The sequence below is a fragment of the Myotis yumanensis genome, unplaced genomic scaffold (genome assembly GCF_028538775.1).
Source record: "Myotis yumanensis isolate MYYU_CA2020_CCGP unplaced genomic scaffold, mMyoYum1.0.hap1 SCAF_2, whole genome shotgun sequence".
Classification (NCBI taxonomy): Eukaryota; Metazoa; Chordata; class Mammalia; order Chiroptera; family Vespertilionidae; genus Myotis; species Myotis yumanensis.
In genome coordinates this window covers 15,660,924-15,687,519 of record NW_027223753.1, presented here as the reverse complement: position 1 = coordinate 15,687,519, position 26,596 = coordinate 15,660,924, and the positions used below count along the sequence as shown (strand labels likewise).

General features: G+C 47.5%; 1 protein-coding gene across 7 annotated transcripts in view; it reads left to right on the top strand.

The window, feature by feature from the left end:
* Positions 1-17: 17 nt before the first annotated feature.
* RHCE (Rh blood group CcEe antigens) overlaps positions 18-26,596 on the top strand; it is a 34,314-nt gene continuing 7,735 nt past the window's right edge. For 3 of the 7 annotated variants that reach the window (XM_070404389.1, XM_070404388.1, XM_070404384.1), the window contains exons 1-7: positions 18-209; positions 7,762-7,951; positions 15,064-15,214; positions 17,479-17,626; positions 18,430-18,596; positions 20,096-20,233; positions 22,894-23,027. In XM_070404389.1, coding sequence (XP_070260490.1) covers positions 62-209; positions 7,762-7,951; positions 15,064-15,214; positions 17,479-17,626; positions 18,430-18,596; positions 20,096-20,233; positions 22,894-23,027 — 1,076 coding nt within the window. In that variant the 5' untranslated portion in view covers positions 18-61. The remainder of the gene's footprint in view (positions 210-7,761; positions 7,952-15,063; positions 15,215-17,478; positions 17,627-18,429; positions 18,597-20,095; positions 20,234-22,893; positions 23,028-26,596) is intronic. The other 4 variants (XM_070404390.1, XM_070404386.1, XM_070404385.1 and 1 more) reach the window with 3 other exon arrangements.

Below are 26,596 nucleotides of genomic sequence, written 5' to 3'. Positions count from 1 at the left end.
CAGATGGGTGTGGGGACAGAGGGGTAATGCCGGCAGAACCACGCACAGAGACGCACTCAGGATGGGCTCTAAGTACCCACGGTCTATGCGGGGCTGCCTGCCCCTGTGGACCTTAATACTGGAGGCGGCTCTCATTGTCATCTTCTTCTTTTTCGCCAACTATGACAGCTCCTCAAAGGATCCGAAGAAGATTGTGGTGACTCATGGAGGTGAGTGCCCAGAGGGGAGGTGGTCACAGAGGCAAATAGGGGCGGGGGCAAAGGAGGTCTGTGGTCCTCCGGGAGCCTAAATGGTCCTTTCCACCAAGTCTCCAAGGAAAGGGGTTCTCTGATCTTGTTCCACAGGTTGCACAAAGATGAAGCTCACAATGTAGGCATCACCTCTTCTAGGAAGCCTGCCTTGGTTTCTCAGAACAGAGTGAGGAGCCTCTGCTTCTGTGTTCCCAGAATTCCCTTTGACAAATAGTCTTCATCATTCTCCCCTTCCCCCAACTTCTCTCTCCTTAGCAGCAGAATTTCACATTGTTGGGTTTTGGGGTTTTGTTATCTTTTCGAGGTCTCTCATGCTCTTTTCTGTATCAACCACCTTTTGGAAGCTTTAGTCTATTGCTCCTTCTCCATCCCCAGCCCTCTTCTCACTTTGAGGCTGAAAAGTCTGCAATCTGTGAGCAAATCCAAAGCCATAAGGTACAGCTGAAAGGGAGTGTAGGATGGTTGTTATTTTATATACAGCTAAAAATATTTACAGAGGATGGTGAGAGCAACTCAGGTGTCCACAAGACAGATGTCCACCGTGGTGTGGCTTTTGTTTTTCACAAAAATTGAGATGAGTTTTCAAGCATCTCATGATAATGGACAGATCTCCTTATGAGGTGGGTTCCTGAGACAAAGCTGACCCTTGAGTCTGGTGAGTCCTTGCTTGTTCCTCAGTGATGTCAAATGACTAGTTCACTGGAAGCAAAGGGAAGGTACTCTAGGCCCTCAGCAGAGGAAAGTAGGACAAAGAGATGACTTAGAGAGGGAAGCTCGTACACCACGTAATGGGCTGGCACAGAGGGGCCCTTGCAGGCAACAAGGCCTGGGCACAGTTCTAATTCATTTCCATTTACTTTAATCTTCTCCGTCCAATACAGTGTAATTCAATGCATTCATTCATTCACTCATTCAACCCTCTATTACAACTAGTGTGGGATCCAGACACATGCTAATTAGAGCTGATATTTATTGAGCTCTTACTATATACCAGGCACTATTCTAAATGCTTTCACTGAACCCTCACAATAACCCCAGGAGATAGGCACTCTCATGATCTCTGTTTTTCCTACGGACGTTAAGTCATTTGCCCAAGGTCACTCAGCTAGCAATAGCACAGCACATTTAAATTTGGGCAGCTTGGTTTTAGTTTGCATGCACTTAGCCATTATTCTTCATGACCCCATTTTATAGTGGGTTGAGTCACTTCTCATATAACCAGTAGGCATTGGGGCCGGTGTTCCAGCTTCATTGATTGGCTCCAGGGTCTTCACCCCTATGCTGTGCTGCTAACGTGGATATAAAGTGTCCTCAGACACCCACTTTATATAGACGCACAGAGGAAGGCCCACAACCAAGCGGGAAGATGACTACCCAGCCTGGTCGCGGAGGCTCAGCAGGAGTTAATCATGTGAAAATGGGAGGCGGAGAGCTCAGCAGGAATCACTGTGTGTGTTGCAGGTTCAATCTCAGTCCTGGTGGGGGCAACCAATCAATGTGTCTCTCTCATATGGATGTTTTCTCTCTCTCCCACCCTCCCTTCCCCTTTCCACTCTTTCTTAAAAAAAAAAAAAAAAAAAAAAAAAGGGAAAAAATATCCTCAGATGAAGATTAACTAACTAAGTAATAAATAAATGTATAAATAAATAAAAATAAGTAAAACTGGAAGTGCTAATATCTTCCTCCAGCCTCTATGGATTGTCTGGAGCGTCTCCTGAGGTGTGTTCCCTGCTCTGATGACAACTGGTCTGGGTAACCTGTGATGAGGCCAATGGGCAAGGGGAGTGCAGGAGAAGCAGTCAGGTTCGCGGGATATTCAGGAGGTAAAATCAGCCGCCCTTGGTGAAAACGGAGTTGTCAAAGGTGGCTTCAGGTGTGTGGTTTGGCAGATGGAGGTGCTAGCTCCTGAGATGACAAGCCAGGGGAAGGGCAGATTGTGGGGTGAATGGATAAGGATATGTTCATTTTAGGCTTGGGGTTGCGGTGCCTATGAGATGACTAAGAAAGGCAGAGTGTATCAGTTATCTATTGCTGCAGAACAAACCACTCCCTAACTTAGTGGCTTAAAATAGCAACCCTTTAATTTGCTCATGATCCTGATCCTATGGTTTAGCACCTGGGGCTGGGCTCAGCAATGTAGGTCCTTCTGCTGGTTTCACCTGAGGTCACTCATGTAACTCCAGCCTGGAGGATTACCTGGGGCAGATCGCCTCAGATGGCCTCATTCACATGTCAGGTAGCTTAGCTAGGTGGGGGTTGGCAGCTAGCCCGTGTGGTGCCAGCAGACGAGCCCGGAATTCTTCACATGGCAGCAGAAGAGTTACTGCAGTAACAGAGGGCAAGCCCCAATGTGCAGGAACTTTTCAAGACTCTGCTTGTATCATGTTTACTAATGTCTCATTTGCCAAAGCAAATCACAAGGCCCAACCTAGGTTGGGAGGGATCCACATTAAAAGGCATGATTCATTGGAGGCATTACTGTAACAATCTGTCACACGGAGCCTGCTCTAAGACTGCCAAATTGGGGGTGGGGGTGGGGGTGCAGCCTGGGCCCTGCACTGTGACTACCACCCAGGTCCCTCCCCCTGTACTCCTCAGAAGCAGGAGGAAGAGCTACTGAAAGACAAGAGGGCTTTGCCAGTGACAAGGGAACACCCCCAAGTCCTGGTACCTTCCACATCTTAGCTTTGGCTGCTCCTCTGGTTGGGAAATCTCTTTTTCTCTGCTGCAGGGATGAGGGTGGGATAGAGTCTGTGGGGAGGGGAAGGCAGCACGTGGCTCCACGGATGGTCCCAGTCGGGGCTGCAACCATCTTCCCAATCAGCAGCGGAGAACACAGTGTGGAGGTCAAACCCACAGTCTGAGGGCAGAAGGAGGTCCTGGCATCAGAGCTGATGGTGCTGCCGTATCGACAGGCCAGAAGGAGGGGCAAGGGTGGGTGGGAACACAGAGCCAGGGTCACTGGGGCATCCAGGCCCGAGGAAGGGTTGGGGGGTACAGTCTTACCCAAAGTCACACAGCTAACAAGTGGCAGGCCTGGGATAATAAGTACTAGTACTTACCATGCATCCAGCGCTAAGTGGAGTGATTTCCAATGCTAGCCAGCAAGTTCAATGTTCACAGCAATCCTCTGATCAGGCACCATTGTTTTCATACTCATTTTACAGATTAGAAGGCTGGGACACAGAGGCAGAGCCAAGCTGTGAACTCGAACAACCTCACTCAGAGGCCCACACTCTTCACCATCACACTTTATACACTATATGGTGAGGCAGGATGGTGTAGTGGTTATGCCCGGATAGTCGGGATTCAGATCTCCCACCACTGTTGGCTAGCTGTGTGACCTTGGCATCTCTGTGCCACCCTTTCCCCATCTGTAAAATGGGGATAGTGTATAATACCTACTGTGTGAGGTTGTTGCCAGTTAAGGCTGTGAGGCGCTTGGAACAGAAGCTGGTATGTGGAGGGACCGTGTATGTGCCTGCTGTTACCATGATAGTAATTACTGCCTCATCTCAGGCTCCTGGGACTTTTGTAAACATCTGCGGGAGGCCTGCCTTAGATGGTGAAATTCCCCTCGGGCGCCCAGTCACTGGGGCCCCTGGAGCACACAAATTCCTTATCAGCCAGAAACACCTTAGAGTCACTAGCTTATCAGACCAGCGGCTGATGCAGGTGCAGCACAGGCTCTGAGAGGTGGAGGCTGACGCCAATGAGGACACCTGGAGCTGGGACCCAGCCTTGAAGGGGGGTCCAGGCAGTGAGATGTGGGAGGAGCAGGTGTGGGCCTAGTGCCCTGGGAGAGGAAGGGGGAGGGAGCAGGGGGTGAGAAAAGGGGGGGCCTGAAATCATGTTATTTACTGACCAGTGTGGTGTGAATGGGCTCTGTTAACAGCTCCCAGAAACTGCCACCCTAATCCCATCCCCCTGGCTGAAGCACACCTCCCCTCAGGGACAGTGTGGGGCCTTGGGGGGGAGGAGGGGGGGGCGGCGACTCCTGTACCCAGCAGCGGTGGCTGCTATGCCTGATGAAGCCCCCACCCAAGATCTTTCTCACATTTCGGGCCCCACCTCTGCCCTAATCTTGGTTACCCTCCTCCCCCCCGACCCCATGCACCTCCATACAGATCCCCTCCTCGGAATATCCCAGAGCAGCGAGGTCTTTAGAGAATATCAAGTCCAACTCCCAGGTATTACAGATAGGAAAACTGAGGCCCAAAGAGGGCAAGAGGCTTACTAAGGTCCCTTAGGGAGGTGAGGGCAAACAAGAACAAGAGACGGCCTAGCCTGGTGGAAGGGCACCGTACCTGCTGGCATGCTGTGTGCCTTGGGGAAGTCACAGGCTTTCCCTAGTCTCTTTCTATAAAACTAGAGGCCCGGTGGACAAAATCTGTGCATGGGTAGGGTCCCTAGGCCAGGATGGTGATCAGAGCTGGCCAGGGCCTTCCTTCATTCTGCGCCACCCCCTGGTGGTCACTGCACATCATAGCGAGCAGCTGAACTGTCAAACTCCCAAGGGGACAATTTGCATATTAGCCTTTCATTATATAGAATGGGAGAAAAATTGAAGGGTCTCCCTATTCATGAAATCTTCAATAAGTCTGAACCCTATGCATATAGTGTTGCTGCAAATGGCAGGTATGGTTTTTTAACAGCAGTGTTTAATAAAAGATTGAATTTGAATATCTGAAGTGGGGTGTGCAGTGCCCAGTTGGCTACTGGCCTCACCACTCCCAAGTAGGCATTGCACCCTTCACACACATGGTTTTCTGCTTGGCTTCTGAAGGAATCTGAACAATCCCAAGATGAACCCCTCTACAAAATGCCCCCTCCCACCTCCATCCCACCCCCGTTTCTAAGAGGATGCAAACAGGAGAATGAGACATTGCCTGCACCCCTCCCTCACGTCGGAGAAGAAGGTGCAGGAAGTTGAATCCTCCTGAATGCCCACTTCTCACCCGCTCCCCACGTCCCCGGATTCCATGGTGGTCCTCAGGGGTCTCCTACATCCCAGTGTTGTCAGATGGATCTGGGAACATCAACACCCACCCAAGCCCCATGTGCAAGACCCTAGGCGTGTTTTCTGCAATGAAAGTGAATTTAAATGTAAATTGAGACTTTGGAGAGTTCTGGTTTTATGAGTGTTCTCCGTGTGCCAGGCACTTTGCCAATATTCAGCTGGTGAGGAAAGTAAGCAACCTACAAGGCCACATGACTATGAAGTTGAAACATGTAAACTGCTATTTTTATACATCAAAAATGGCCAAATATTGGCAGTTTAATATGGTTTACCTAATAGGGAATGATAGAGCTGGAGTCAAATAGAACTGTCTAAACTCAAAGCCATGCTTTTTTTCTTTTGCTTTTTTAAAAGTTGTTTATCATCTACAACTAACTGTAGAAAATTTAAACCCTGAAAAAAATTTAAAAGTAAAACTCTCCCAAACCAGAGATAACCTCCATAGGGGGGCGAGGGGGGGGGTGGAGAATTCCTTCAAGATCTCTCTCCAGGCATTTATACACGTGTAAAAGCAGTGGGTGTTTGTTGATAAAATAGTCTTTCCTGTTCAGAGTGATTCTGTGCACCATACCACTGGGTTCTGGCAGCCTGACAAAGGTGGTATGAGTATTTTTCCCATTTAACAGATGACAAAACTAAAGGGAAGATAGTGTTTTAGTTAAAGGCACAGGCTTCAAAGCTGGTCCTCTAGGTATAAATTCTGGCTCTACCAGCTGAGGCAAGTTTCTTTTTAAAAAATATATATTATTGATTTCAGAGAGGAAGGGAGAGGGAGCAAGAGATAGGAACATTGCCCTGACCGGTTTGGCTCAGTGGATAGAGTGTCAGCCTGCGGACTGAACGGTCCCAGGTTCGATTCCGGTCAAGGGCATGTGCCTTAGTTGCAGGCACATCCCCAGTTGGGGGTGTGTAAGAGGCGGCTGATCGATGTTTCTAACTCTCTATCCTTCTCCCTTCCTCTCTGTAAAATAATCAATAAAAAATATTTTTTTAAAAAAAAGAGATAGGAACATCAATGATGAAAGGGAGTCATTGATCGGCTGCCTCCTACACGCCCCACACTGGGGATCAAGCCCACAACCCGGGCCTGTGCCCTTACCGGGAATCGAACCGTCACCTCCTGGATCAAAGGTTGACACTCACCCACCGAGCCACACAGGCCAGGCTGTGGCCAGTGTCTTAACTCCTCTGTGCCTCAGTTTTCCTATCTGTAAAATTATCATAAGAATAGCACCCACCTTGAGGGTCGTTGTGAGAACTAAACCAGATAGTCTGTGTAAAATGCTTCAAACAATGTTGGGCCCCCGCTGGCGAGCTTCTCTTCCCTCTTTTCTGCGTGATCTGAGCCAAGCCATTGGCTCTTGGGCCTTATTTTCTTGTGCTGTGATCAGGAGGTTGAACCGGGTCCTCAATAGCAGCAGTAATTACCTTTCCTGAGTGTCAGCTACTAGTATGTGCCAAGCGCTGGTCCTGAGGCTCTACACTTGCTCATATCATTATGCTTAATGATAGCAATAGTTGCTACATTTCCTGAGCACTCACAAATGGGCCAAGCAAGCTCTGACTTTATGCTTAACCAGCTTAGCTCATCTAATCCTTCCCTCAACCCTGCATGGCATGCATGTCCTAGCCCCATTATTCAGATGAGAACACTGAGTCTCAAAGAGGTGAAGTAACTTGGCCTCTAATGTCACCTCCAGCTGCCATTCTGTAAAACTCTGATTTCATGCCACCCTCTACCTCAGCGATGTTGAACCAGTGTGCCACAATAATTTTTTAAAATATATTTTTATTGATTTCAGAGAGGAAGAGAGGAGAGAGAGATAGGAACATCGATGATGAGAGAACCATGGATCAGCTGCCTCCTGCTAGGGATCGAGGTGGCAACCAGAGCAGCCCTGACTGGGAATCGAACCGTGACCTCCTGGTTCATAGGTCGATGCTCAACCACTGAGACACATCGGCCCGGCGCCACAAGAATTTTTAAAGCTTGCAATACCTGACTATTGAGTCAGGGGCACTGACCTCTTTCCCCTTAGGTTGCCAAATTTAAAAAAATGATAACATGCCAGGCTGGTGTGTCTCACTGGTTGAGCATCAACCTATGAACCAGAAGGTCACGGTTCAAGTACGGATCAGGGCATAAGCCCAGGTTGCAGGCTCAATCCCTAATGGGGGGCAGGCAGGAGGCAGTTAATGATTCTCTCTCATCATGGATGTTTCTATCTCTCTCTCTCTCTCTTCCTCTCTAAAATCCATAAAAATACATATTTTTTAAAATGACAACAGCCAACACAACAATCGCCCTCTGGTGTGAATGAGTCAAAATTATACCGTTTTTGTCCGATCGGCAAAAAAATAGAATATATTTTTTGATGTGCTGCGGAATTTTAGTAATTAGTTTCTGTATGCCCTGTGATGGAAAAGGTTGAAAATCACTGCTCTCTCTTGTCTGCTTCTCTCCCTCCTCCTCGGTATCTCCTCCCTTAGCCATCTTACAGGATGTTGTGGTCATGGCGGCCCTGGGCATGGGCTTCCTCACCTCGTCTTTGTGGAGATACGGCTGGAGCAGCGTGGCCTTCAACCTCTTCATGCTGGCCCTCGGGGTGCAGTGGGCAGTCCTGCTGGATGGCTTTCTGGAACATCCCCCCTCTTGGAAAGTGGTCATCAAGCTGTCCAGGTAACCCCATAGCTGCTGGATTCCTTTCGGGTTCTGGAGGGTGTGGGGCCCGTGAGGGTGGCTTCTAGAAAAACCAGATGTCTACTTCTCTTCCTAGCACCAGACCTACGCAATATTTAGGACATACGTCCAGTAGCAAATGGCTCATTGTTCATCTGAAATTCAAATTCAGATCCCTAAGCCTTTTCTTTATTATTGGGTATAATTTTGGAAAGTTACCCAGTTAATAAGGATTCAAATAAAAATTAATAGAGTTAAGACAAAAAGAAATAGAAACGTCACACTCAGCAAGACAGTCTCTTGAAAAGAAAGTAGTCTCAGTCCTTAAATGCTGATCAACAAGACATAGCCATAGCTTTACTTTCTATAAATCAATTTTGATCCATTTAGATGCATTTATATGAAATTCTAACAACCAGAAAAATTAACCCGTGTTACTAGAAGTCAGAATAATGGTTGCCCAGGGAAGGTGGGAGTTATTGATTAGGAAGGAGCACAAAGAGCCTTATGGGGTACAGTAAGTGTTATTTATGTTACCTTGAGTAATGGGTACACACGGATATATACTAATATATTGAGCTACACACTTTTTAAAAATGATATTAGCACTTGACAGGAGGAACGAGGTAAAATTTTTCCTTAAAACGCATTATTTTTGTTTGTTTTATGGAACTCCGAATCTCTGTCCTGCCCAGATGATGGTCAATACCATTTTAGGCATCTTGTGGAACTGGCCACCTCTCAAGGCCACTCCATCCTCCCCTCAAAGACCCTGCTAGGCCTCTGAGCACTGCTGTGGAACATCTATCTGTCTATGAGCCAGGCACCGGACAAACACGATTTTGTGTAAGCCTTCTAGTAGAGGTCTAACCTGGTGTACAGGCAAGGAAACAGGCTCAGAGAGGGTAAGGCACTTGTCTAGGGTCACACAGCTAAGTGGTGACATGGCTTTAGCTTTGTCACACTCCAGGTAATCAGGATATGAAACATAGAATAGTCAGCTCCCTACTGGCCCTGAAAAAAAATACTCTCCGCATTTTTTCTTCTATCTAGAACGTTTTAGAGCTAATCCCCATGGGGATTCGATCACCCCAGTAATCACATGGGATACAACACAAGGCACTCTGGGGGGGGGGGGGGGGGGTTCTGACAGTGGTGGCCTGGTCTTGGTGTTCCTGCCGCCTGGGCATAATGCCACACAAACCTTCAGCCTCCGGGGTTTCAGCCCACAGGCATCTCTGGGCGGCTCCCTTCTTTGAGGTCCTGCCCGCAGGGACCTGTTTATTCTTGACTCAACCTAGAAAGACAAGAAGAGGTCATTTACAGTCTGACTGAACTTCCCTGCCCCGCCTCTGACCAGTGGATCCTCCCCAGTTGTGACCCCTGGTGAGACTGGCATCACAGATCTGAACAATGGGCTCCTTCCTGACCTTTCCAGCTGGACTGGGCTGGTGGGTGGCGCCCAGGCCTGCCTCCCAGATGGGTCCTCTCCCTCAGCCTCACCCGCTCTGTGAAGCCTGACTTGGCACCGAATTGGTTCAGCCTTGAGTCATCCATGACCAGTTCCTTCAGGGCAGAGCCCTGACTTATTCAGCTTTGTCCTTTGTTTTCCTCACATAGTAAGGAATTCTAAATAATTCCTGGTCCCTGTGAGACTCCTTCCCTTGCCCTTTGCCCCCTGACCTTCCCTCTGAAGTCCTTGACCTTAAGCGGGGCCCTACATTGGCAGCAAGCACTGGGGGAGCTGTGTCCAGACTTCAGAGCACAGTCTTTGAATCAGGTCAACTAGGTTTGAACCCCATGTTTGTCATTCACTGGCTGTGTGGTCATTGCCAAAAAAAGTCTCCTCTTCTAGTCTCAGTGTGCTCTTGTGTGAGATGGAGAGACTGAGTGGTACCCTAGCACCATTTTCAGAGGATTACTTGGATTAAAATTTAAATGCGGAAGTCCTAGCCACAGCAATCAGACAAGAAAAATAAATAAAAGGCACCCAAATTGTAAAGAAGTAAAGTTGTCATTATTTGCAGATGACATGATACTGTATATAAAGAAAACTACTAGAACTAATAAATAAATTCAATAAAGTGGCAAGATACAAAATTAATATCCAGAAATTGGTAGCATTTTTTAAATTTATTTATTTATTTATTTATTTATTTTAAAATATATTTTATTGATTTTTTTGCAGAGAGGAAGGGAGAGAGATAGAGAGCTAGAAACATCGATGAGAGAGAAACATCGATCAGCTGCCTCCTGCACATCTCCCACTGGGGATGTGCCCGCAACCAAGGTACATGCTCTTGACCGGAGTCGAACCTGGGACCTTTCAGTCCGCAGGCCGACGCTCTATCCACTGAGCCAAACCAGTTTCGGCTGGTAGCATTTTTATACACCAATAAAGAACTCTCAGAAAGAGAAATTAAGAAAACCTCATTTACAATTGCATCAAAAAATAAAATAAGACAGAGACCAAGATGGCGGCGTAGGTAAACACCGGAGACCGCTGCCGCAAACAACCATTTCAAAAATACAACTAAAAGACTGAACGGACATCACCCAGAACCACAGGAAGGCTGGCTGAAGAGAGACTCTACAACTAGAAGGAAAGAGAACAGCAAATCGAGGCTCAGAGGCGGCGCAGTGTGGAAAATACAAAGGTACCGAGGTGCGCGCGCAAAGCGGGCTGGTGGCTGAGGGCGCGGTTGTCGTTTTCTGTCGGGAGTGAGTCTCAGACTCTGGGCTCCAGATCCGGGCAAGTCTCTAGGGACCCAGACTCAAACGGGAGAAGCGGGATTATCCGGCATCAGTTGGAACCTGAGGGCAGCTTTCTCTCCGAAGTTTGCAGCGGCTCCCGGGGTTCTGTGAAGCAGAGCCTCTGGGAACGGGACTAAGCGTGGCCATAACTGCTCCCTCCGCCCGCCCTGTTGATCCCGCCCCGCCCAAACCCTGCGCACAGCCATTTGCCGATCGCCTCAGGCAAAGGCTGGATTAGCGCCTCCCCAGAAGGCAGACGTTTTCCATACAGCTGATTCCTATAGCCAGTCGGCCTGGTGGTCAAACCCCTCTAGTGTTAACTACAACAATTAAGGCTTGGCTAGAACAAGACTGCGCACAGAGACCACAAGGGGGTGCACCAAGAAAGCATAAAAGATGCGGAGACAAAAAAACATGACAGAAATGGAGGATATGGAGCTAAGAATCGCAATTTTGAGGGCTTGCCATAAATTTGTGCAGAACCTCACGAAAACTAATGAGACCCTCGATGCTACGATAAAGAAATTAGAAAGTAAGCATACACGGACTGAAATAAAGAATATTATACCCAATAGCAGACCAGAGGAGCACAATAATCAAACAAAAGATTCGACAAAAAACACCCAATTGGAAAAGCAAAATGAAAAAAGAATCCGAAAGTGTGAAGATAGTGTAAGGAGCCTCTGGGACAGCTTTAAGCGGTCTAATATCAGAATTATTGGAGTGCCAGAAGATGAGAGACAGCAAGATATTGAAAACCTATTTCAAGAAATAATGGCAGAAAACTTCCCCCATCTGGAGAAAGAAATGGACTTACAGGTCCAAGAAGCGCAGAGAACCCCAAACAAAAGGAATCCAAAGAGGACCACACCAAGACACATCATCATTAAAATGCCAAGAGCAAAAGACAAAGAGAAAATCTTAAAAGCAGCAAGAGAAAGAGGCTCAATTACCTACAAGGGAATACCCATATGACTGTCAGCTGATTTCTCAACAGAAACTTTGCAGGCCAGAAGGGAATGGCAAGAAATATTCAAAGTGCTGAATACCAAGAACCTACAACCAAGATTACTTTATCCAGCAAAGCTATCATTCAGAATTGAAGGTCAGATAAAGAGCTTCACAGATAAGGAAAAGCTAAAGGAGTTCATCACCGCCAAACCAGTATTATATGAAATGCTGAAAGGTATCCTTTAAGAAGAGGAAGAAGAAGAAAAAGGTAAAGATACAAATTATGAACAACAAACATGCATCTATCAACAAATGAATCTAAGAATCAAGTGAATAAATAACCTGATGTACAAAATGAACTGGTGATTATAATAGAATCAGGGACATAGAAAGGGAATAGACTGACTATTCTTGGGGGGAAAAGGGGTGTGGGAGATGCGGGAAGTGACTGGACAAAAATCATGCACCTATGGATGAACACAGTGGGTGGGGAGTGAGGGTGGAGGGTGGGGTGGGAGCTGGAAGGAGGGGAGTTATGGGGGGAAAAAAGAGGAACAAATGTAATAATCTGAACAATAAAGATTTAATTAAAAAAAATAAAATATCTAGGAATAAATTTAACCAAGGAGGTAAAAGACCTGTGCTCAGAAAATTATAAGATATTGAAGAAATCAATTGAAGACAAAATAAATAAGTGGAAGCATATCTTGTGTTCATGGATAGGAAGAATTTGCATCATTAAAATGGTCATCGTTAAAATGATGCATCATTAAAATGCTACCCAAAGCAACCACTAGATTCAATGCAATTCCTAACAAAATACCAATGACATTTTTCACAGAACTAGATCAAATAATCCTAAAATTTATATGGAACCACAAAAGACCCCAAATAGCCACAGCAATCATGAGGAAAAACGAACAAAGTTGGAGGTATCATGCTACCTGATATCAAACTATACTACAAAGTTATAGTAATCAAAACAGCTTTGTACTGGGATAAAAAAACAGATCAATGGAACAGAATAGAGAGCCAGAAATAAATCCACTCCTATATGTTAAATTAATATATATCAAAGGAGCCAAGAATATACAATGGGGTTAAGATAGTCTATTCAATAAATGGTGTTGGGAAAATTGAACAGATATGTGAAAAAAAAAAAAAAAGGAAGAAGAAAAGAAACTAGACCACCTTCTTCCACCATACACAAGAATAAATTCAAAATGGACTGAAAACTTAAATGTAAGACCTGAAACCATAAAAATCCTAGAAAACATAGGTAGTAAAATCTCTGACATTGCTCTTAGGAATATTTTTTTCTGGTATATCTCCCCTTGCAAGAAAAACAAAAGATAACATAAACAAGTAGGACTACAGCAAATTGAAGTTTTACACAGCAAAGGAAACTATCAACAAAATGAAAAGTCAACCTACTGAAGGGGAGATTATATTCATTAATGATACAATGTCACTAATCATCAGGTAAATGAAAATTAAAGCCATAGTAAGATATTACCTCACACCTGTCAGAAGGGCTATTGTCAATAAATCAACAAACAACAAAAGTTGGTGAAAATGTGGAGGAAAGGAATCCTCGTGCATTGTTAGTGGGATGGCAAATTGGTACAGCCACTATGGAAACAGTATGGCGTTTCCTCAAAAAATTAAAAATAGAACTACCTTATGACCCAGCAATTCCACTTCTGAGTATATATTTGAAGAAATCCAAAACACTAATCTTAAAAGATATATGTATGCACCCCTATGTTCATGGCAGCATTATTTACAATAGCCAAGATTGGAAGCAGCCCAAGTGCCCATAAACAAACAACTGGACTAAAATGTGGTCCATATATACAATGAAATATTACTTGGCCATAAAAAAGAATGAAATCTTACCATTTATAAAAACATGGATGGACCTACAGAATATTATGCTAAGTGAAATAAGTCAGACAGAGAAAGATAAATACCATATGATTTCACTTACATGTGGAATCTAAAGAACTAAATAAAACAGAAACAGACTCATAGATACAGAGAACAAACTAATGGTTGCCGATGGGAGGGGGTTTGGGAGGCTGGTTGGAAAAGGTGAAAGGATTAATAAGTACAAATTGGTAGTTACAATATGCTCTTGGGGATGTAAAATACAGCATAGGGAATATAGTCAATAATGTAATAGCTGTGTATGGTGCCAGGTTGGTGCTGGAATTAGGGGGTGATCACCTCATAAATTATATAAATGTCTAATCACTATGCTGTACACCTGAAACTAATATAAAATAATATTGAATGTCAACTGTAATTGAAAAAAATTTAAATAAGGTGATGTAGTTGCAAGCCTATTATACATGACGCTTAATAAATTATTATTGTTGTGATGTTGGTTGTAGCATCATCATTATCAGCTCCCAGGTGGAAGGGGGTGTCTCAGAGCAAGGTGCCCAGGGAGGATGGGTTGGTTTAACCACCATGTATTGCTCTAGTCAGTGCCACCTCCCCCAGGAAGCCCTCCTTGATGAGTCCACTCTATACTGTTCTTTCCCTTCAATGTCTCCCTCTCTAGCCTCGTTATATCAGGGTTCATAATGTCAGTCAGGCCTGTCTCCCCAGCTGAATCGTAAGTTCCTCAAAAACAAAAATTGTTTTATCCTGAATCCTCACACTGAGTTTGCTCATTTGTTAAGAGGAGGAAGAAATCAGTAGTAGTGCTAATAATGCCGGCTTCTACTCCTCGGTCGTTCTGTGTGCCATCACGGTGCCAGACACACATACATGAATATTCCTTCTACGCCCCACAAGTCCTACCATGAAATCTTATTATCATTCTTAGTCCACAGATAGGGAAATTGTATATATGGACCACAGGCTCAGTGAGATTAAACAGCTGCTCAAGTGGAGAGGCTGAAACTGGAAGCCAGGCCTGTCCTACTTCCAAACCCAGTATTTCTCCACTACCTGGGAGAGGGAGAGGCTGGGGTGGCGGGCGCGCGGGCGGCAGGTGAAGAGCGCCCTCTATTGAGCGTTTGTGAGCAATGACGGCAGAAGAAAAGCCGTGGGCAGAGCCCAGAAGGGCGCTGAGGGAACGTTTGGCCTGTAACTCACAGTGACATTCCTAGGAGAACCGCCCAGCACCCTCAGTGTGGATGAGAGATCAATCTCCCCCAGTGTAGACGCCACCCTGATGGGGGAAAGGGACGAAGGAAACCCCAGGCTGGGCCCCATCAGCCACCATGTGGGCAGAAATCTTGCCTTCTGTTCTCCCGTGTCCGAGTTCCTTGAACAGTGCCAGGCGGAGAGTAAGAAGACCCTCAACAAGTGTTTGTTAAATGAGTGAATGAACGAGTAAAGGAATGAGAGTCATCCTTCCTTCTTCGTCCTCCCCGGCTCCCCTCTCTCCCCAGGATTCAGCAGGCGACCATGAGTGCGATGTCTGCGCTGATCTCGGTGGGGGCCATCCTGGGGAAGGCCAACCTGGCGCAGCTGGTGCTGATGGTGCTGATGGAGGTGACAGCCTTTAGTGCCATGAGGATGATCAGCCGGCAATTCCTCGTTGTGAGTCATGGTGCTGTGAGGGCGGGCGAGGAGGTGGAAAGGGGGGCCTCCATTGGGTGAGGCTTCTGGGATGTTAAATAATACAGCCAGGCCCAAATGGGGTGACAAAAGTGGGGTCTATGCTAAATGTTTAAACATAGCAAATGAATGCCTTTCACTTCCAAAATATGACACTGTAGGAATCACAAGATAATTATGGGCTCTATGAAAAGATCATTCCCATTCCCCCATCTCCCCCAGCTGTGGTCCAGCAAGCTGCATGGCCAACGTCTTCTTTCAAACCAGTCAATGTGTGTCACTCACTGTACATGGGACCTCATTGGGGAAACTGCCCAAAGCCTGAGGCTGAGGCCACTGGTGAAGGTGGGAGAACCAGGCCAGATGGTTCTCCCAGCGCTTCTGCTGTAGGTGGGACCCTGTGGTCAGATGACCACAGGTGAGAAAGCTGACACCCAAGATCACACAGCAAGGTAGTGGCATTTGTCTCACGACTGAGGATGTTAACTTTGATCACTTGTTAAGAAGGTTATTTCAATCATTTTGGTTTGCGGGGATGGTGGCTTAAACCAAAGTGAGGTCACTGAGGTATGGTGGTGAAAATTCCGCTAATTCTGGATATTTTTTGAAGGCACAGTTGAAAGGATTCAGGAGTAGCCCACTAAGTGAGTTATTAAGGATTACTAAATTTGATATTGATAAGGCAAAATTAGCATATATCTAGGATTTACTAAGGACTTCAGTTCAGTGATGAGAAGTCTGGCTGTTTCATGTTGCAGTTTACAGCACTTATCACTCCATGAAATTCTGCTGAAAAGTAGGAAGCAGTGGGGGCATGGCCGTGTGACTTCTGGCCCCACCTTAGTGGACCTCGGCCAAGAGCATTTATTATTTATTTATTTATTTATTTATGTTCATCCTCACCTGAGGATATATTTTTTAAATTGATTTTAGAGAAAGGAAGGGAGAGGGAGAGAGAAAGAAACATCAATGTGAGAGCGAAACATTCGGTTGCCTCCCACACACACCCCAGACCCCCCAACTAGGGATCAAACCCACAACTGGGTATGTACCCTGACTGGGAATCGAACCTGTGACCTTCCGATGTACACTCCAACCAACTGAGCCACACCAGCCAGGGCTGGCCAAAAGCATTTAAAAGCTGCTGGCAGTCCAGCCAGTGTGGTTTAGTGGTTGAGTGTCGACCTATGAACCAGGAGGTCACAGTTCAATTCCTGGTCAGGACACATACTGAGGTTACGGGCTCAGTCCCCAGTTTGGGGCATGCAGGAGGCAGCTGATCAATAGTTCTCTCTCATCATTGATGTCTCTCTCTCTCTCTCCCTCCCTCCCTCCCTCCCTCCCTCCCTCCCTCCCTCTCCCTTCCTCTCTGAAATGAATAAAAATATATTTTAAGCCACTGTGGAAGACAGTATGGAGTTTCCTAAAAACAGAACTCGCATTTGACCCAGTAATCCCACTTCTAGGACTATATCCCAAGAAACCAGAAACACCAATCAGAAAGGACATATGCACCCCTATGTTCACAGCAGCACAATTTACAGTAGCTAAGATTTGGAAACAGCCTAAGTGCCCATCAGCAGATGAGTCAATTAAAAAACTGTGGTACAGCTACACAATGGAATACTATGTCACTATAAAAAAGAAGGAACTTTTACCATTTGCAACAGCATGGATGGAACTGGAGAGCATTATGCTAAGAGAAATAAGCCAGTCAGAGATAAACATCACATGATCTCACTCATATGTGGGATATAATGGTCAATATAATCTGATGAACAAAAATAGATCCAGAGACAAATGGCAGAGGAGGGAGGGTTTAGAGAGCAACCAAAGGACTGTATGCATGCAGATTAGCATAACCCATGGACACAGGCACTGGGGCGGTGGGGGCTTGCCTGGGGTGGGAATGGCTGGGGGAGGCGGTCAATTGGGGGAAAAAGAGACATATGTAAAACTTTAGACAATAAATTTAATATATATATATTTATTTATTTATATATAATATGAAATAAAAATAAAAGCTACTGATAAGACCAACCAGCAACCTCCCTGGAATAGACACTCAGCTACTCACGGGGCTCCTCTGAGAGGGGAGCTGCTGGGCTGGATAAGTTTCAAGCACCCGTCTCATGACTTCAAGTCACCCCTCCTCTGTGAAGCTCAGATCTTTCTCCAAGGAACATGGGGGTTCGCCCGTGGGCAGAGGGTGCCCACACTCACTGCTCCCGCTGGGTTGGTTGCAGGCAGACAACCACGTAAGCATGATGTACATCCACGTGTTTGCGGCCTACTTTGGGCTGACCGTGGCCTGGTGCTTCTCAAGACCTCTCCCCAAGGAAGCGGAGGAGAAAGAGCAGAGGACGACGAGCCCCAGCCTGTTTGCCATGCTGGGTAAGGGCGAGGCGGAGGGGAGGTCTGGTACCTGGGTGAGCAAGAGGCTCCAAAACTCCACGGGAAATCTCTCACCAGCCTGCCCCGTGTCTGAAGCCCTCCGCCACGGCTCATCTCCCCACGTGGGGCTGGATGAATTCAGGCCTTTGAGTGAAGCCTTCCCCTCGGGGTACCTCTCTTCATTCATATCCAAAGGAGAGGAAAACTCCCTCCATTGGCATTTCAATAAGTTTATCCAATCTGTTCGGCCTCAACTTAAAGGAGGGAGTTGGACAAGTGAAGGGCCCCAAAGTCGAGGAAAGGAGAGGGTAGGGACTGAAAAGTAAAAATGGTGTATTTTGACAAGCTGCGGTGAAAACGATGAACTGACTGTTGGGAGAGGCTTAGAGGCTCATGATACCCAGTGAGCTCCACAGCAGGCGACGGGGTGTCAGGCCTTGGGGCTGAATGAAAGCTACTGAAGTGTGTCACTCACTGTACATGGGGTCTCATTGGGGGAAACTGTCAAGTCTAATGCTAACTTTTAAGATAGGCCTTTGGCCATCCCACGCTGGGGTCAGGAGGGCTGGGGTTTGGTGATTCAGCTCGCAGGGCCTTGGCTTCGCTGCCTGTGAAGTATGTTAGCCGGGCCCTAGCAACTTGAGATTTCAGGAAGGACGCGAGTCTTGCCTGAAGTCACATAGCTGGAGAGTGATCAAGCTGAGATCTGCCTGCTCCGGGCTGCTCCCGCCTGAAGTCCGCCGAGGCTCAGGCTCTGGAGCAGGAGTTCTGGTTCTGGCCACTGACCCTCTCTGGCCCCCCAGGCACCCTCTTCTTGTGGATGTTCTGGCCGAGTTTCAACTCTGCTCTGCTGACCATACCACACGAAAGGAAGAATGGCGTGTTCAACACCTACTACGCTCTTGCGGTCAGCGCCGTCACCGCCATCTCCCTGTCGGCCTTGACTCACCCCCAAGGGAAGATCAGCATGGTGAGGAGGGGGGCTGCCCCTGGGCCGCACTTGGGTCTCCCAGGCCCCACACACGTGTTCACGCCCCGCCCCCCAGCCCCAGCCCTCAAGTTTGGGAGGGGGAGCCTTGTCCGCTGTGTTATGGGGCCCAAGGGAGAGCAGCAGCTTGTAAAATGGGCACTGGAGCTTAGGAGACGGCGCAGTGGTGAAAGGCTTACTAGGAGAAGGGATTTAGTCCAGCAGCATTGGCATCAAACAGACCCAGGTTTGCCCCCTATTCCTGCTAGTTATGAAAGCCAGCCGCCAGGAGCAAGAGTCAGTGAGGGGTAGAGGGGAGGGGAGACTAGAATAGAACGTGTCAGCCTTTCCTCTTAACCCAAGAACTGTCAAGATTGGAATAAGAATCAGAAGTAGAGAAGTAGGTTAACCCAGCCACATGGCCTTGGTGAAGCCACTTAGACTTTGTATGTAACACGCTTCACGTGGAATAAGTTCTGGGCAAACATTAGCTGCCATTATCAATGGAGCCGGGAGATCATGTGAGTTTTGGGTGGGGGAGATGGTGGAAGTGTAGAGCTAAAGACAAAACAAGTTCCCGTGATGCTCAGGGCATGGAGTCAGCCAGCCAGAGGTGGTGGGGAAAGTTCTAGACAGGCAGTGGGGCCTGGAGTGGAGAGAACGTGGCCACGGATGACAGGTGAACAGTACTAAGGGGAGGCAGGTGTCCCCACAGGTGAGCTCCGTGGTGACAAGGACTCTAGGGTCAGACAAGGTGGGGTCATCCAGGGAGGCAAGTTTGGCCATCAGGTCAGGGAAGCCCCGAAGCTGGTCCGAGGGCCCAGAGCTCCTAGGCTGGTCCGAGGGCCCAGAGCTCCTAGACCTGGTCAGAGTAGAGGGGGACGGGGGGAAGAAGCGTAAGAGGAGGCAAGGCCCAGTCCAGAGGAATGAAGGACAGAGCAGAGATGTGATCCGGGACTCACCTTATTGGGTCCATACAAGTGGCATAGGCGCCAAGTAGCTAACACTAATAATAAAAATAATAAAAACTATAATAATGGCTTATATTTAATGGGCATTTACTCGTGTTCTATGCCAGGCACTGGGCTAAAGGTTTTTTTCTTTTTACATGTGGTAACTCATTTATTTCTTACAATAACCTGCATTAAGCAGGTACAATCAAAACCCCGTTACCTGGTAGAAAAGTTGAAGCGCTGAGCTGTTAAGTGCGCAAGGACACGTCACTAATGAGTGTGAGGGTGGCTGAATGCTGAGAAACTAGACTTTCAGGCTGATTCTCTAAATGCCGCCCAATCAGGGTGACTGTTCCCTGAGCCTGAGAAGTGGGGTGAGAGGAGACCATTGGTAAAGTCCAGGTAGTTTGACAGGGGAGTGGATGGTTTCAGGATCACTGAAGGAGGGAGGACCTTACAGTAGGGCTTACCAGCTGGCTGAGGAACTTTGGGAGAGATGCTGTCCTCTCTGTGTCTCACTTCCTTCACCCACAAGCTGTTTCTTTGCAGACTCATATCCACAACGCAGTGCTGGCGGGAGGTGTGGCTGTGGGTGCCTCGTGTCACCTGATTCCTTCTCCTTGGCTGGCCATGGTGCTGGGCCTGGTGGCTGGGCTGGTCTCCATCGGGGGAGCCAAATGCCTGCCGGTAAGGAGCTGGGCAGCTAACACCCTCTGCTTTGTCTCGGGCCGGAGGACCCTGGGGCCTGGTGGACCATCATGTGGTGCCAGAGGCTGCACCAGACAGGTGTTGGCACCCTCTCGGTTTAAAAGCTTGGGGTGGAGGACCCGCCCAGGCTGGATGGTGCATGTGTTAGGATCTGGGGAGCAAGTAGCAGAACCCATTCAAGCTTGCTCAGACATTGGGGGAATTTTTTATAAGGCCCCTGGCTTGTCATGGGACCCAAGGACAGAAATGCTCCTGGGAGCCCAGGAGTGGCTGGTATCGGGGATGGGAGTGTTTTTGGGAGCCCAGGAGTCCCTGATCTCCTTTCTTTGTTTTTCCCGAATATCTGCTTTATTCTCACTCTGAAGACTTCCTTTCTGTTGTCCTACTGCTACTCCACATGGTGGAGTGTAGTATCTCTTTGCAAGAAAGCAGCTGGGTGACATCTCTTGGCCCTGATTCCAAGTTCTTTGAAGAAGGAGCTCATTGGTCTACCTTGGATCCTGTGCCCACCTTTGGCTGGGTGGGGGTGGGGCATGCTGTACACACAGGGCGCTGCCCATGCACCGTGAGGATGGGGGTGGGAAGGGCAGCGCCTAGAAGAAAGATGCTGGCTCGTCGTCAGGGCATGCCCACTTCTGATTGTTTAGTTCTTCTAAGTGGATGGACTTTTCTTCCTTCAAAATCCAACAGGCACAGATACTACCAGAATACTTCATTAGAGCCAATTTGTTATTGATACACTTATAAAGGAAATATTTAGGAACCACAAATCTTCATGGCTTTTGGCGGCTTGGTGGAGAATAAAGGAGTATACTTTTGGGTGGTAAAGGAAGCTGAATTTGACCGACAGTGGATATTCAGGGAGGCAGTTTCAACTCCAGATAAGGAGGAAATTACCAATAGTTTGATTTGAGCCGAGTCTGATTTCCATCTTTGGAATGGGAACAGATGTCTTTTACCTCCTCTGGCTTGGAGGCCCTACGATGAAAGGAGGAAGTACACAGCAAAAGAAAAAAAAAAAAAGCATACATTGTCCAGCAGGTGTGGCTGAGCGGTTGAGCGTCTAGCCAGAAACCAAGGGGTCCCTGGTCCAATTCCTGGTCAGAGCCCAGTAGGGGGCCTGCAGGAGGCAACGGATTGATGATGTTCATTTCACATTGATGTTTCTCTCTATTCCTCTCCCTTCCTCTCTCTCTAAAAATCAAATTTTAAAACCGTATTTTAAAATGCGTAAGTTATCATCAGTCTTAGAGTCCATCACTCTACCTGTGCTTCAATTCCCTTGACTCTATCACTGGGGGAACAACTCAAGGATGATTCACTCACTCATTCATTCACTCATTCACTTATTCATTCACTCATCACCTATGTCTTCACATTTATCCTGCTTCCCAAGCTGCAGCGCAGTGAAGAACATGGACAAACAAGACAGCTCAGTGCCATGACTGCTCCAGGGCACATCCACGCCAGCCTGAGACGTGTCAGGAAATGCTCCCCAGAGCAGAGGTTGTCTCCGCTGAGCACTGACAAATAACTAAGATTAGCAGGCGGAGAAGTGGGAAGTGTGTTCCAGGCAGAGGAGCAGTGTGTTCAGAGGCTCAACAGGGAGAAGAGCAGGTGGCCCAGCCAGGAAACAGACAGATGTTCTCTTGACTGAAGCGTTGGGTTCACCTGGGAGTGCGGTGGGATCAGAGCCTTGAGAGATGGCTGGTGCTCAGGTATATCTCCTGAGCAGGCTGAGGAGTCTGGGGTTTTATTCTGCAGGCAATGGGGAATCTAAGGAGAAAGTAGCCTGAACAAATTCTCATTTGTAGCCGTATCTGTTGGCTGACGGCCATCTGGGAGGCTAAGTGGTGAGGTGGAGGAGCATTTGAATGGGAGTCTGAAGGTGTGGTCACATTCTTTTCTTCTGACTTTTATTCTAATCAGCCATTTGTCTTTGGATGGCAGTTAAGTTTGAGCCAGACCAGTAGGTCTCGATCACCTCCCGATATCTGGAGACATCTTTGGTTGACACACTGGGTTGGGGGTGCTATCGGCGTCTGAAGGGTACAGGCCAAGGATGCTGCTAAGCATCCTACTGTGCACAGGACAGCACGCTCACAACACAGAATTAGAGCCCAAAATGTGAGTAGTGCCTGGGTTAGATCCTTGCTTCTCAAAGTGCGGTCAGTGGACCAGCAGCACCGGCATTCCCTGGGACTTTGTTAGAAATGCAGAATCTCAGGCCCCAGACCTTTTAAATCCAACTCTGTGGTTTACCAGGTAATGTGAGCGCATGTGCAAGTCTGAGAAGTGCTTCTTTTTTTAAAAAATATATTTTATTGATTTTTTACAGAGAGGAAGGGAGAGGGACAGAGAATTAGAAACACTGATGAGAGAGAAACATCGATCAGCTGCCTCCTGCACACCTCCTACTGGGGATGTGCCCACAACCAAGGTATATGCCCTTGACCGGAATCGAACCTGGGACCTTTCAGTTCGCAGGTCAATGCTCTATCCACTGAGCCAAACCGGTCAGGTTGAGAAGTGCTTCTTACGTGAGCCCTAAAGCCCATCCCTTTGGGTGGCCCGGGTGTAGAGTCGTAGGGAATGTCAGTCTCACATGCAGATCTACTGATAATGATGTTTGTCCCCAGGTGTGTTTTAACCGCATGCTGGGGATCCATGACACTTGTGGCGTGCACTACACCTTTGGCTTGCCGGGTCTGCTCGGAGGGATCACCTACATCGGGCTGATGGTGCATAAGATAAGCTGGTCCAAGAATTCCATGTGAGTCACTTGGCTTATTTCCTTAGCACCCGCACCTAACTCAGGAAGCGGTGTGCCCAGAGCCATTAGCCGGGGTGCATGCACTCAGGGCCAGGCACTAAGCAGGCCTCAATGAGTATTTGTTGGCCAACTTATTCAGAAATTCTTCCCAGCCCCTAACTTGTGTGGAGTCATCACCTCTTCAGGTTACTTCTTCCCAAAGTGGGCAGCTTAGGTGCAAGGCAAAGGCACCTAAGCCCCGCCCCCCCCCCCCCCCCCCCCCGAAACAGACAGAGCAAGACAACCAGGCCCAAGCCAGTTGAGTGAGTCCATGTTTCAACCTTTGATGGTGTAGGTCATGTGAGGAGTTGCCGTGGAGTCAGACTGGTCTTGACCTCTTACAAGCTGGGCACGCTCCCTAACTTCTCTGAGCTTTGGTCACCTGGTTTTAAATGAAGATAATGATAATACCTCCCCTTATAGGATTGTTGGAGGCTGCCTGAGGCCAGGAACCATGTAGTTTAGAGGATTAAATAAGTGAAGGTAGGAAAACGGTAGACACTCTCCTAAGCATTAGCAAAAGATTCAAAATCATTAGAAAAATTGTGTGGGCCAAATTCCAGGCTGCTAATCGGAACATCTGGACCATTTGTCCTTCTAGATCCCAAATTCTGTGATTCCGAGGCTCTCCTAGAGCAGTGGTTCTCAACAGCATCAACATCACCTGGGCATTGGTTAGAAATGCAAATTCTAATATCAGGGGGCTCAATCTGTAAAGTATATGATTGTCCAACCACTATGCTATAAACCTGAAACTAATCCTATATAATAAAGAGCTAATATGCTAATTAGACCAGATGGCGAAATGACCTTCCGGAATGACCAGAAGCAGCCTGGGCTGCGAAGACCTACTCTTGCACGAATTTTGTGCATCAGGCCTCTAGTACAAAACAATTTTGAATGTAAGCTGTAATTGAAAAATAAAATTAAAAAAAAAAAAGAGCCCTCGCTGGTTTGGCTCAGTGGATAGAGCGACGGCCTGTGGACTGAAGGGTCCCAGGTTTGATTCTGGTCAAGGGCATATGCCCGGGTTGGGGCTTGATCCCCAGCAGTGGATGTGCAGGAGGCAGCCAATCAATGATTCTCTCTCATCATTGATGTTTCTTTTTTTTTCATCATTGATGTTTCTATCTCTCTCTCCCTCTCCCTTCCTCTCTGAAATCAATAATATATATATATATATTTTTTAATATATTTTATTGATTTTTTACAGAGAGGAAGGGAGAGAGATAGAGAGTTAGAAACATCGATGAGAGAGAAACATCGATCAGCTGCCTCCTGCACACTCCCCACTGGGGATGTGCCTGCAACCCAGGTACATGCCCTTGACCGGAATCGAACCCGGGACCCTTCAGTCCGCAGGCCGACGCTCTATCCACTGAGCCAAACTGGTTTCGGCTTTTTTTTTTTTTTTTTAAAGAAATGCAAATTCTAGCCCACCTAGATCTGCTCAATTAGGAATCTGGAGGTAGGGCCCAGGAGTCTGTGTCTCAACAAGCCTTCCCGGTGATTCTCATGCAAGCTTGGGTATTACTGGCCTAGAGACAACAAAACAAAAAAAAGTCAACCAATGGTATATCGGTAAAGGATGAACAACCCACTCTCCAAGAAAACAAAATCCTGACTTAGCACATTTGCTGAGTGCTAACACCCCCACCACCCTGATGCTAACACCCCCACCACCCTGGTGCTAACACCCCCACCGCCCTGGTGCTAACACCCCCACCGCCCTGGTGCTAACACCCCCACCACTCTGGTGCTAACACCCCCACCGCCCTGGTGCTAACACCCCCACCGCCCTGGTGCTAACACCCCCACCACTCTGGTGCTAACACCCCCACCACGGCTGCCGTCAAGGGGACATCACTGAACATGGAGTTGGGGAGATGAGAACAAGGGCCCAGAGCCTGTGTGGCTGCCTCCAGCACACTCTGCAAGGCAGCCCTCATCAGGACGACACAGCTGAGGACCAAGAAGTCGTTCTTCCTCCTCTGCAGGAACCCAGCAAAGGCAAGGGCACAGTGACAGCCATGACCTCGTAGGAGGCCTTCGTTCTGCTGGAAGTAAAGGGCACAGGCTTCAGGGACAGACAGAGCGAGGTCGCATTTTATCTGTTGTGTGACCTTAGGCATGGTACTCAAACTCTCCTTAAGATTCAGTTTTCTATCTGTAAAATGGGATAATAAGATCTACATCTGGGGACTGCTGTGAAGATTCAGCAACATATAATTAAAGGGCTCAGGACGGTGCTCGGTGTGGAGTAAATACCCAACAATGGCCCCTTTCCTTATGATTATGGATGCCGCTGCTTCCGTAGGAGGGGCGTCTGTATGTAACTGAAAGATGGAGAAAGCACGGAGCGGGCAGGCAGGAATACCTCATACGAAATGGGGACCAGCTACTGTATTCGTGTGGTGTCATTGGGCAAACCAGTTGACCTTCATTCATTCCACAGACAGTGTCTGCCAATTTCCTATGCAGGTGAGTGGATGTGAATGAGTCAGAGGCAGTGCTCTGTGCCAGGACGGAGGGATTTTCACAAAATGTAGGATTGTAAGAGGTGTGAGGACACACTTGGAGAACAGTGAATCACAGAGTGCACTGGCTCTTTCTCAATTCTCATCCAGACCTTTGATTACATCAGGGAGAAAGTCTCCACTGGGTTTGAGGAGTCTCTGCGCCCTTCAGACACGCGCTCACACGATGACCTCAGTTTGAGCGACAGCAGAGGGAGACTCGGGCTGAGAGACTTGCCCAGGCTGCCACATCTTGGAGAGATTCTAGCTACGTTTTGTTTTCATTGTATTTTTTTATAGTTGCCTCTCGTTTCTCTTCCACTTTAGTGACACAACGTTTTATTTTAAATGTCTATATAAACGTAACCAAAAAAGTCTATTTAAAGAAAAATATTTTTAAAAACTATTTCTGGAATGTCAGAATGGCCACATTGTGAAAGGAACCCTCCAATGCTGAAAGCTGGGACGGATCTGGCCAGCCTTTGGTGGGTAGACAGACCTGCCTGGTTTGAGTCCCAAGCACCATCCATTCCAGGCCTGTGACATTGGGACCCTTGGCCCACTTCCCTAACCCGGACCTCCCCATTGGTGAAACCCCTTGTCACAGGGCTGCCGGGAGGATCATGTGAAATCAGCTGGAAAGGCATCGAGGGCCTGGCACAGGGGATCCATCTTGCGTGGGGACTGTTGTATGGTGATTTCTGCTTCATCTTTGCTTTCAAATGGCACCAGGATAGAGTGAATTATGGGTTGGCAGTCAGCAGACTTGGATTTAGCTTCTATTCTGCCACTTAATGTTACTTAAAAACAAGCAAACTGTTTTTATAGGACAGTCTACTTCCAGAAAAGTGCAAATATCATAAGGGTGTCCCTTGATCAATGTTCTGACACGTCGGTATAACAGGCACCCAGAGCTCCTTCGTGTCCTGTCCCAGGGTGACCACTGTTCTGACTGCTAACTGCATTGATCAGTTCTGCCTGCTTTTGTCCTTTACACACATGGAGTCATATCGG